The 12,810-nt window shown below is 39.7% G+C and overlaps 1 protein-coding gene across 1 annotated transcript in view; it reads right to left on the minus strand.

The window, feature by feature from the left end:
• The window catches only part of snrka (SNF related kinase a), a 47,468-nt gene that overhangs the window by 15,325 nt on the left and 19,333 nt on the right, over window positions 1-12,810 (minus strand). The window contains 1 exon segment of the mRNA XM_039805240.1: window positions 11,916-12,057. Within this exon segment, the coding sequence (XP_039661174.1) occupies window positions 11,916-12,057 (142 nt within the window).

A 12,810-nucleotide genomic window follows, 5' to 3' on the forward strand; every position in this document is an offset into this window, starting at 1 on the left:
TAGCTTTCTTATTGGATACCAGCTTTAGGGACTCAAAGTATCAACCTCCAACACCTGCTTTTTGATGATGTTCAAGTCGCATAATTACGTCACTTCATAACGTTCCCATGGCAACAGGGGAAAATGGCTGTTCTTGTGTGAAGTAAACTCAACATTTTTTCAACTTTCTGCTAAGATATATGTGACTTTTTTGCAACGAAAATGCGGGGATTATGAAATCATGCAAGCACCGCATATTTTGCGCGGAAATCGGCAATTTATGCGGTGAAAGTGCGGCATATTTGAAAAAAATGCGGCCCCCGCATGAATATGCGGACTTTGGCTGATTATGCATTGAATTATGCGATCGCATAATCGCGTTTTTCTGGAGGGACTATATAGTATGACCAACACAAGATTAGATAGATTAAACAAACTGTTCTTTCCTGGAGGCCAGGCCTGTATGTGATGATGAAATTAGGTGACGCATGAATTTATATGAATGACATCTTTTATTTAGCTACTTCAATCACAGTAGTATATTGAGCACTGACCAAGCCTGGCGTAAACATTCATATGAAAGTCAGAAACAAACAAGGTGCAGATTGCAGAAATATAAAAACAAATATGTGGCTTTACCACGCTTAGTAGTATTAAGATTATTTAATTATTATTTACTGTAATAAATTCCTCTTTTTAAACACTGTCTTTGAACTTTACTAGACAGTTAAGTAAAAATATAGTATATACAGTGCCTTGCGAAAGTATTCGGCCCCCTTGAACTTTTCGACCTTTTGCCACATTTCAGGCCTCAAACATAAAGATATAAAACTGTAATTTTTTGTGAAGAATCAACAACAAGTGGGACACAATCATGAAGTGGAACGGAATTTATTGGATATTTCAAACCTTTTAAACAAATAAAAACTGAAATATTGGGCGCAAAATTATTCAGCCCCCTTAAGTTAATACTTTGTAGCGCCACCTTTTGCTGCGATTAGCAGCTGTAAGTCGCTTGGGGTATGTCTCTATCAGTTTTGCACATCGAGAGACTGACATTTTTGCCCATTCCTCCTTGCAAAACAGCTCGAGCTCAGTGAGGTTGGATGGAGAGCTGTCGTGAACAGCAGTTTTCACTTCTTTCCACAGATTCTCGATGGATTCAGGTCTGGACTTTGACTTGGCCATTCTAACACCTGGATATGTTTATTTGTGAACCATACCATTGTAGATTTTGCTTTATGTTTTGGATCATTGTCTTGTTGGAAGACAAATCTCCGTCCCAGTTCTGGTCTTTTTGCAGACTCCATCAGGTTTTCTTCCAGAATGGTCCTGTATTTGGCTCCATCCATCTTCCCATCAATTTTAACCATCTTCCCTGTCCCTGCTGAAGAAAAGCAGGCCCAAACCATGATGCTGCCACCACCATGTTTGATAGTGGGGATGGTGTGTTCAGGGTGATGAGCTGTGTTGCTTTTACCCAAACATAACGTTTTGCATTGTTGCCAAAAGTTAGATTTTGGTTTCATCTGACCACAGCACCTTCTTCCACATGTTTGGTGTGTCTCCCAGGTGGGCTTTTGGCAAACTTTAAACGACACTTTTTATGGATATCTTTAAGAAATGGCTTTCTTCTTGCCACTCTTCCATAAAGGCCAGATTTGTGCAGTATATGACGGATTGTTGTCCTATGGACAGAGTCTCCCACCTCAGCTGTAGATCTCTGCAGTTCATCCAGAGTGATCATGGGCCTCTTGGCTGCATCTCTAATCAGTCTTCTCATTGTATGAGCTGAAAGTTTAGAGGGACGGGCCGGGTCTTCGTGATTTGTAGTGGTCTGATACTCCTTCCATTTCAATATTATCGCTTGCACAGTGCTCCTTGGGATGTTTAAAGCTTGGGAAATCTTTTTGTATCCAAATCCGGCTTTAAAGTTCTCCACAACAGTATCTCGGACCTGCCTGGTGTGTTCCTTGTTCTTCATGATGCTCTCTGCGCTTTACACGGACCTCTGAGACTATCACAGAGCAGGTGCATTTATACGGAGACTTGATTACACACAGCTGGATTCTATTTATCATCATTAGTCATTTAGGTCAACATTGGATCATTCAGAGATCCTCACTGAACTTCTGGAGAGGTTTGCTGCACTGAAAGTAAAGGGGCTGAATAATTTTGGCACGCCCACTTTTTCAGTTTTTATTTGTTAAAAAGTTTGAAATAGCCAATGAATTTCGTTCCACTTCATAATTGGGACCCACTTGTTGTTGATTCTTCACAAAAAATTACAGTTTTATATCTTTATGTTTGAGGCCTGAAATGTGGCAAAAGGTCGAAACGTTCAAGGGGGCCGAATACTTTCGCAAGGCACTGTATATAAAATATATAAGTATATAAGTAAAAATAAAGTATATATATATATATATATATATACCGAACGTCGATACTTTTATGGTATCGAAAACAATTCTATCTTTCGGTGCCAAATTTCGGTTCCAAAAGCGTCTGAGCGCGTAAGCGCAAGCTTATCTGTCCTCTCTGCATATTGACACAGAGCGGAGCTCCGACCGACACACACACGCACACGGAGAGGTGCGGACGGAGTAAACTGTCTGCAGTTTTGTTGAAGTCACAGAGAGTCACGGTTGGTTTCAAGTGTAGTTACAGTTTTTTAAAACTTCACGCAGACAGCGTTTGCTGCGATATATTAATAGCGAGCCGAAAGCGGTCGCGGTGCTGTTGACGTTACACTTCCTCTTACAAGCAGCCACAACGGTGGTTTCTCTGCCCTGATGACTGACTGACAGGCTGAGCTTGCAAGGCAAGGCACTTTTATTAATGTTACTCTGAGTGAGCAGTTTTACCAGAATTTTTTTTATTTTGATAACTGTTTTGATTCACAATTAAGGTGGAAAATAAAAGCTTTGTGTTTAATGTATTTTTGTTGATGTTGAAATGGATTTGAAAACATATGGTATCGAAAAAAGTATTGTTAGGAATCGGTATCGAAACTGAGGTATCGAAATTGGCACCGGATCGAAAGATTCTGAACGATACCCAGCCCTAAGTATATAAACAGGGGTTTCAGTGAGTTACTCAGGTGAGTACCAGCAGATGGTGTCTGGTACTCACCCCATATGTAGCGTGGTCTTAATAAGTGCAGTCCTCCTCACTGTCCTCCTCAGTGTCGGCACCACTGTCCTCTTCAGTCTCGCCCCCACTGTCCTCTGCTTCAGCTCAAATACTGAGAAATGATCACATGACTTGAGGGAGTCGTATCTGATTTCAAACTCTTCAATTGACCCCCTGGTTAAGTGTGTCTGGTCTCTGTCAGCATCAGCATTAGAAAGTGTGTGCCCTGTGGCTTTCACCATCAAGCAGAAGTGTGAACTGTCCAATGGCCACCATGAGCTCATCCTTACATTCTCCAATGGTCAGCTTTTCCTTCTGAAACCTAATGGATGTGGTCTTCAAAATGTTGCCGATGTCAAGCATGTTTGACAGAAAGCACTGAAAATGCTCTGTGCAGATATGCTGAAAGTCACTGTTATCACTCGTAGCCAGTTGCATTTTAATGGCTGGCAATAGTCTTCATATTTTTAACAGTGTTCCATGTCTCCGTGCAGACCATCTGATATTATGAAACTTACCCAGTTTCACAAAGGAGATCCTATTTTCTTCACATAGCTTATTCGGTGCAGCAGGTTTTTTTGCTCCACCTTTTTGTAAATAAAAACTGCAGCAGCTTGACCACAGAGCGATTCAATGTCTCACAGTAAGGAACGTTGCGATCAGCTGATTTTGCGCAATTCTCCAGTGTGTGTGCGGTGCACAGAATGTGCACAAGGGAGTCTCCAATCGCAGCAAGTTGCCAGAGTTTTGGCAAAAAAATTCAGCAGACTGCAACTTGGCTCGTAACTCCCCGCTGATGGTGTGAGCGATGCTCTGCATGATCCGTGTGCCCCCTTCACGTGAATGATATGCACCTCCGACAACTCCGCGTTGTTTCAGGGGCGTATAATAAGTATTTTTGTTTCAGTTTATTTACATGATGCTGGGCGCGTCCGCCTCCGTCACACAAACAACCGGCGCATCTACTGACGCAAGTCACAAAACAATGTGTTTTCAGTGACTGTCTGAAATCTGGTTTGGGTGTTCACTATATAGTTCACTATTTAATAAAAATAAACACTATATAGGGAATAGTGAGGGAGTGAATGAGGGAACGGTTTCCAACACAGCTAAGCTCTGCTCTCCAAATTAGCCACATGGGTTCCTCCACTGCCACTACACCTTCCCTTGCTTGAACATGATATTAGCAATTTAACAAAGCAATTTCTTTTCACTTGTAAGCAGCTCGACATAGTAGAATGCCCATACTGACTGCCAAAGGCCAACACTTTCTAGCTTCACAGTGACTGCAGATCCACTAATCAGCTACACTCTGTGTTCTACCCCATCTTGCTAAGCCAAAGTAAATATGTACTGACAAGTCCTATGGTAGGCAGTGTAGTATTTAGTTTGCTCTTCTCCAGATTGCCCCTGGGGCATCTGTGGTGCAAACACCCATGTTGTTACTCAATAGTTCCCTCAACCAAGGGGTTGAAAATAAGGTTCATAACATAAAATAACAATAATATAACAGAACTCTTTGGGATGTCAGAGTAGTACATACCACGTTAGATTAAAATCAAAGGTACCCTGCAGATACATTTTTATTACAGATCGGCCAGCCAATAAATAGTTACATAACGCGACTACAGAAATACCCAAAATGTTTTCAAATACCAAAAATGTTTTCAAATACCAAAAATGTTTTAAAATACAGTGTTGCCATTCCAAAAGATGTAAGGGAATCTATCAAAACATTTAGTTTTCATTCATTTCTGTAAAGACAAAAAATGGTCTATAAATAGTCTGGACTTTTTCAAACTCTCAAATATAAACAATGATATTAGCCTAAGAAATCCAGTATTGGTCGTGCTATAATGTCAACACGACGCAGTTTGTTTATAAGAAAGCTTCAATCGACAGAACTCCAGCAGAAGTCTCCTCCACTAACGGCTGAGACGATGAGCGTAACGATCGCGAACAAAAGCCCACCTTAAAAATATGGACGGAGTTACATCGTGGAAGATGCTAAGAAGTATGATATGAAGTGGTAATGGCACAATGGAAGTATTATAACGTTTTGCTTCAACATTCATTAGCAGGTCGTTGCGCTATGCATCTCAAACATTGATGCAAGCTAACGAGGGCTGCGCGATATGAGCAAAATATCTAATTGTGCTTATTTTGACTGATATTGGGATTGCGATATGATTCACGATATTAGAGGGAATTATCGTTTTCATTATTTTAATTTTTTTTACTGGAATTACTGGAATTGTTGGGTCTTTGTAAATGATAGAGTGTGGTCTAGACCTACTCTATCTGTAAAGTGTCTTGAGATAACTCTTGTTATGAATTGATACTATCAATAAAATTGAATTTAATTGAATTATTAGAGCTGGGCAATATATCGATATTATGATATGAGACTAGATATCGTCTTAGATTTTGGATATTGTAATATGACATAAGTGTTGTCTTTTCCTGGTTTTAAAGGCTGCATTACAGTAAAGTGATGTCCTTTTCTGAACTTACCAGACTGTTGTAGCTGTTCTATTATTTGCCTTTACCCACTTAGTCATTATATCCACATTACTGATGATTATTTATCAAAAATCTCATTTTGTAAATATTTTGTGAAAGCACCAATAGTCAACACTACAATATTGTTGCTGTATCGATAGAGGTATTTGGCCCCAAATATCGTGCTATTTGATTTTGTCCATATCGTCCAGCCCTAAAAAGTATTAACATTGAAAGATATTAAATTGATTATAGTGGGATTTTTGCGAGGATCTGTACCAAACAAAGAGGTTTTCTTTAGTCTGTAGGATAGGATCTGTAGGCCCAGGACGTCTCTGCAGCCCCACAATACTTTATTCAAAATGGTTTGACACATATTTTGCCATTAATAAATATTGTCAAATATCCATGCGATTTGGATATTGCACCAGTCCATATTGCGATTTGGATACAATTGCGATTGATTGTGCAGCCCTAAAGCTAATCATATTAAACATCTACCACACAATCCTTGAATGTGTGATTACTGTTGCTGCATATTTCTATTTTGGGACTGAGCCTTATGCCCCGAGTCTTGCTCGCCTGTTTCTCTAATCGGCAATGTTAAGAGAACTGGGTGAAGCTAAACAAATCCTATAGTTTAGCTGGATGAAGCACTGCAGCATCAGCACAGGCTGGTTGGAAATCCAGAAATTGTGATATATGTATGGATGATTCACCTGTGAGTGACATGGTAAAACATAAGCTTGGGACACAGCATGCGGCAAATAGAAAGTCAAAGCCCATCAGATTGCTCACAGCTGCTTCAGCTTAGCACTTCAATCTAGTCAGATCTCTCTTTGGACTCAGAGGACATAGGCGTTTATTTCCTGTTTCTAAAAATAGTCTGTGTGCAGTGAGAGTGTGGAAATAAAGAATTGGCCTTCACAACACGTTGAGCACAGTGACTCTAACGCTATTGCTCACACCCGTTGCGTCAAATAGAAAAACATATTGGTGTTGAACTGAAGTAACAGTGGCTTCTTATCTCCAAAATGTTTTAACCTCAACCTCTGACAGATAGGGCTGGGCATCGCAAATTTGCGATACCTCAGTTTCGATGCCGGTTCCTTAACGATACTTTTTTTGATACAATAGGTTTTAAAATCCATTTCAACATCACCTTTCCACCTTAATTGTGAATCAAAACAGTTATCAAAATAAAAAAAAATTCTGGTAACGTTGCTCACTCAGAGTAACATTAATCAAACCCACCCTCAACAGTCGCCATCTTTGCTACGTAGCAGAAGCTACAGGACCACCAACGTATTTCACAATTGCGACGGGCGAGGAAGCTGCAGCGGTTACGATTGAAACTGCGTTGTTTTTTTGCGGGTTTTTTTAAGCTGTCCATGTCCATGTTTACTGCTTCAAAAATAACCCCCGTGTATTTTAAGACATAATTAAGAGCGTGGTTTACTAACACACATGGTTAATTATGCAACTGCTAATTCATCTGCCCAACTGCCTCACTTAGAGTGGAGCATGTGTTTGTGTGTGGTTGGACTGTGCTGCTCTGCTCTCAAACTGCTAGAAGGTGTTTAGTCTCTGCCAGCTACTGGAGCAAATTGGTCTGCGCGCTGCAGGGCTCGGAGTAAATGAGCGTGCTACTGCCGTGGTGCACAGCCTGGGCCAAGCTTCAGAGCTGGGCACATCAGCTTAATGCTGCTGTGATAGTCAGGACAGTCATGCCAGAAAACCACAAATAATTGTATTGAAAATAGATTCGGTGTCTACCCCGACTATTTACCAATTTTGAAAATCTCAGGATCTGTTTTCATGTTGCTGTACATCAAACGTCCTGAGAAAGAATCTGCATACAGTGCTAAGCATAAGTGAATACACCCATGCTAAAGTTGACTAAAAAGAGGAATAAAAAAATCGTCTTTTGGAAACTGATATGATGCCTTAAATAAAAAAATGAGGAAAAATCCAACCTTTAAGGACACCAATTTTCTTTGTGAATGAATAATGTATTGTAAATAAATAAATGTTCTTCCTTAAAATACAGGGGGCATAAGTAAGTACACCCCTATGTTAAATTCTCATAGAGGCAGGCAGATTTTTATTTTTAAAGGCCAGTTATTTCATGGATCCAGGATACTATGCATCCTGATAAAGTTCCCTTGGCCTTTGGAATTAAAATAGCCCCCCCACATCATCACATACCCTTCACCATACCTAGAGATTGGCATGGGCTACTTTCCATAAGATCATCGCTCAATGCAAAATCAAACCAGCAATTAGGCTAACTGAAATAAAACTATGCCAATCTCTAGGTTCATTTACGACACATTATTCATTCACAAAGAAAATTGGTGTCCTTAAAGGTCGGATTTTTCCTTATTTTTTTAATTAAGGCATTAAGATCAATTTCCAAAAGATGATTTTCTATTCCTCTTTTTAGTCAACTTTAGCATGGGTGTATTCACTTATGCTTAGCACGGTATCTCAGATGAGTTGATACGGAGCCACGGTATACTCTTCATATTCCATTATTTTTACTTCTGCTGACTGGACAGCTGCCACTACACAAACTATGTCACAAATATTGTTAATATAATTTTTTTTTTTTCATCTTCATTAATTCACTTTAGACACCAATTGAAAATTGAATCATCGAATTGTGTATTTGGAGAAATGTGACACCCCTAGTAAGTTAATCAAAGGATAATTCAACTAATTAAAAAATAATCGATAGATAAATCGATTAAAAAAAAGGTTATTGCTTAATGGTTAGTAGCAGCCTTAACCCTCATGCCCTCTTCGGTCATTTTTGTACATTTTTCTCAAGTTTCTTTTTTCATTTTGTGATCATTTTTGCTGTGTTACTTCTTATGGCATGAAATTTTGTAGGAATCCTTCTTTTCAGTCAAATTTTTTAAATCCAGTGTTTTTTACTCTTACATGTCTTTTATACTTAAATGATTCATTTTGTACCCTCTGGACACCTTCGAGGCAAAAATGTCCACGCACACAAAAACTGTTATTAAATCATCATATATCAATATTTCTTTCATGAATCACTTAAACAACTTCTTACCTAATCAAAACCACCAAACATTCAATCATTTTCAGGATTTTAACCCTTTAAATGCCAGTTTATGTATTTGAAGTATGTCATTTTTTATAAAAAAACACAAAAATGATTTTTTCCCATATAATGAATAATATGTAGATGGGGCTTTGGTGGTGATTAGAGGCTTGGATATGTCAAAGATAAGCAACAAAACTGATTTGATTGCATTAGTATTTTTTATGTAATTCCAGATACTCCCTCTGGACACCTTCGAGGCAAAAATGGCCCCATTGACTTCCATTATAACCACATGTTTTGATCTCTCTGCCTTTACAGTATAAAACCATGCATTCTGTAATGTCAGCATTTCATTTGGAAGAAAACTAGTCATATTTGACATTTTTACAGTATTTAACCAGATTCAACCATTTTGCCCTTGTAGGCCGATGCATGAAATTATAGTTATATTATGGAGCTCTGTGTGTGTGTGTGTGTGTGTGTGTGTGTGTGTGTGTGTACGCAGCACGCATGCAAGTCGTGTGCTTGGATGTGTGTGTGTGTGTGTGTATATGTGTGTGTGTGTGTGTGTATGTGTGTGTGTGTGTGTGTGTGTGTGTGTGTGCGTGCATGCATGTATGCATGTCTGTGTGTGAGAGAGAGTTTGTGTAAATCTGTAAACAAACAATGATAATTTTAGTGGTGAAAAAAGCGCACCTTACTTTTGCCAGTTATATTATGGAGCCGTGTGTGTGTGTGTGTGTGTGTGTGTGTGTGTGTGTGTGTGTGTGTGTGTGTGTGTGTGTGTGTGTGTGTGTGTGTGTGTGTGTGTGTGTGTGTGCATGCATGCGTGTCTGTGTGTGAGAGAGAGTTTGTGTAAATCTGGGTGAAAAAAGGGCTTCTTTTGAAGGATGCATTTCATGTGTCTTTGAAGACGTGCTTGAATAAAAACATTGTCTCCTGCATTTGTTGTAAACAGAAACAACTATTAGTGTGTTTATGCACCTGGCTCTAGAGAAGGAGAAAGACCTGGAGCAAAGAGAAGGAGCCTTTATCTTCCAGCCAACTGCAGGACTCATCTGAAGATGACACAAGTTTCTGGAGTCTGACAAAATGGTCACTGGAGTCCTCCAACTCTGTGAGTGCCTCTAACCTTCCTCTGAAAGTGGAGAGGACACTGAAGATCCTGTCCATCCTAACATTGAATGGACAGTGAAGAATTGGCAAGTCTGGTCTCCATCTAATACTGAGACGCTGCGCAACATTCAAGCACCGACCGGCATGATGTCAGAGCCCACGAGATATGCCATATCAAGAATCCATGATGTGGCATCCTCTCTTCGAACCTTTTCTTCACTCTTGACTTGATCCAGCTGATTCAGGAAATGACAAACCTACACGGGAGGTGTTCAATCTCAGGATGGAGTGATGTGGATGCTCAAGAGATTTTAACATACATGGGACTTCACACTTGGCTGGTGTGTACCGGTCCAAAGGGGAATCCACCCGGAGCCTGTGGGATGTCCATAGTGGGAGACCAGTCTTCAGGGCCACCATGTCCCACAAACCATTTGAAATGATAAGCGCCAGTTTACAGCAAATGCAGGAGACAATGTTTTTATTCAAGCACGTCTTCAAAGACACATGAAATGCATCCTTCAAAAGATGCCTTTTTTCAGCCCTAAAGTGATCATTGCTTGCTTACAGGTTCACGCAAACACACACAGACACACACACACACACACACACACACACACACACACACACACACACACACACACACACACACACACACACACACACACACACAGAGCTCCATAATATAACTATAATTTCATGCATCGGCCTACAAGGGCAAAATGGTTGAATCTGGTGAAATACTGTAAAAATGTCAAATATGACTAGTTTTCTTCCAAATGAAATGCTGACATTACAGAATGCATGGTTTTATACTGTAAAGGCAGTGAGATCAAAACATGTGGTTATAATGGAAGTCAATGGGGCCATTTTTGCCTCGAAGGTGTCCAGAGGGAGTATCTGGAATTACATAAAAAATACTAATGCAATCAAATAAGTTTTGTTGCTTATCTTTGACATATCCAAGCCTCTAATCCCCACCAAAGCCCCATTCCCCTATGATTTATTTTATGGAAAATAATTAATGTTTTGTTGGGTTTTTCATAAATAATTGTTACTTCAAAGATTTAAAACTGGCATTTAAAGGGTTAGAATCCAGAAAATGATTAAATGTTTGGTAGTTTTGAGCAATTTAGAAGTTGTTTAAGTGATTTATGAAAAAAAAGCAGAAAAAAATATTGATATATGATGATTTAATAACAGTTTTTTGGACATGTACATTTTTGCCTCGAAGGTGTCGAAAGGGAGTATCTGGAACTATGTAAAAAATACTAATGCAATCAAATTAATTTTGTTGCTTATCTTTGACATATCCAAGCCTCTAATCCCCACCAAAGCCAAATCTAGATATTATTCATTATATGGAAAAAAAATAATTTGTTGTGTTTTTTGTAATAAAAAATGAAATACTTCAAATACATAAACTGGCATTTAAAGGGTTAAAATCCTGAAAATGATTGAATGTTTGGTAGTTTTGATTAGGTTACAAGTTGTTTAAGTGATTTATGAAAAAAAAGCAGAAAAAAATATTGATAAATGATGATTTAATAACAGTTTTTGTGTGCGTGGACATTTTTGCCTCGAAGGTGTCGAGAGTAAGTTTTTTTAAGGAGGGCATGAGGGTTAATGTAAATGAAGGCCAACTGAGACAGAAAGTCCTAAAGGCCCAGGCAGTGTAGGAGTCTCAGCATGGTCCCGCTGACTCCTTCAGGTCTTGATTTTTTGCACCAAATTATGGAGAGTAGTATCAATAAGAGCATCGCCAAGGATCTGTATCGATAAGTAGCATCAGTATCGATATCAATCAAATCCTAGAGATAACCTAGTGACATATAATGTTTAAAACATGTTTTACAATGTAACCCACACAGGGAATCGGGCCTCTGCAGTATGGTTACAGTTCCGCCCCTGTCAGCTCCGTGCTGTTCTCCAAACTGCAGATACAGCATGAACAGTGGAAGGTGAGCCAGACACAGGCCGGGACAGAGCTGGGATACACCGAGAGATACAGTGGTAGGAAAGAGTGTGTGTTCTGTGTCTTATTTCAACAGTGTGACCCTAAACCTGTACCCATTAGAAACAGAGCAGACAGAGCATGTGTGCCACTCACTCTTTGCAGGTGCTGGAGACGTGAGCCGGTACAGTGTATTTACAGTCCATGATCATGGTGAGAGTCTCGCTGTCGTTGGCTTCCTGGAAGGGGGGCTGGCCACATACCAACATGAAGAGGATCACACCGAGACTCCAGATATCTGAGGCAGAGGGAAACACAAACGCAGTCTGAATCCATGTGTAATTTTTGTAAATTACAGCATACACACATTACAAAGATTACTCTTCAGTCACACACTGTGCTAGCTGTCATTTCCTGAGAATACAAACTTCTTTTGACCCATTATGAATCACTGTCATCATAATATGGACAGGGATGCACCGATCAGACTTTCAAAGTCCTGACACTGATACCTGGGGCTTTGGGTATCGGCCGATCTGATACATAAATGAATAAGCTTTATGCCTCACTGTGCGGAAGTGACTGGGATCACTCTTTTAAACCTGTAAAGCCCAGTTCAGACCAAAGAGTCGTGACAAGATGAAACCATTTTGGCAGAGTCTTGGACGGACAGCCAGAGAGTTGACTGAAGAGAGGGAGCGGTTAGAACAAAGCAGAGAATCAGAGAAAGAATCGCGGTTTTCTCCATTTCATCTCTAATAGAAATGCAGCTGTAGCAAGTATCTCGCTATCACGATCCTCATTCATATTTTAAAGAGCTCATATTATGCTCTTTGGCTTTTTCCTTTATAGTGTTATATATCTTTTTTATGCAAGTTATAGGTTTACAAAGTGAAAAAGCCCAAAGTCCCCCCCCAAAGGGACTTACCATCTTCCAGAGAAAACACTGTTCCCAAACTGCTCCAAACAGCTCTGTTGTAGTCCAGACTCTACTTCAGAGACAAACGTGGGTCACTTTGTAACACACGTTATAATGCTCGCCTAGCTGCTA

Source organism: Perca fluviatilis, chromosome 7 (assembly GCF_010015445.1).
Source record: "Perca fluviatilis chromosome 7, GENO_Pfluv_1.0, whole genome shotgun sequence".
Classification (NCBI taxonomy): domain Eukaryota; kingdom Metazoa; phylum Chordata; class Actinopteri; order Perciformes; family Percidae; genus Perca; species Perca fluviatilis.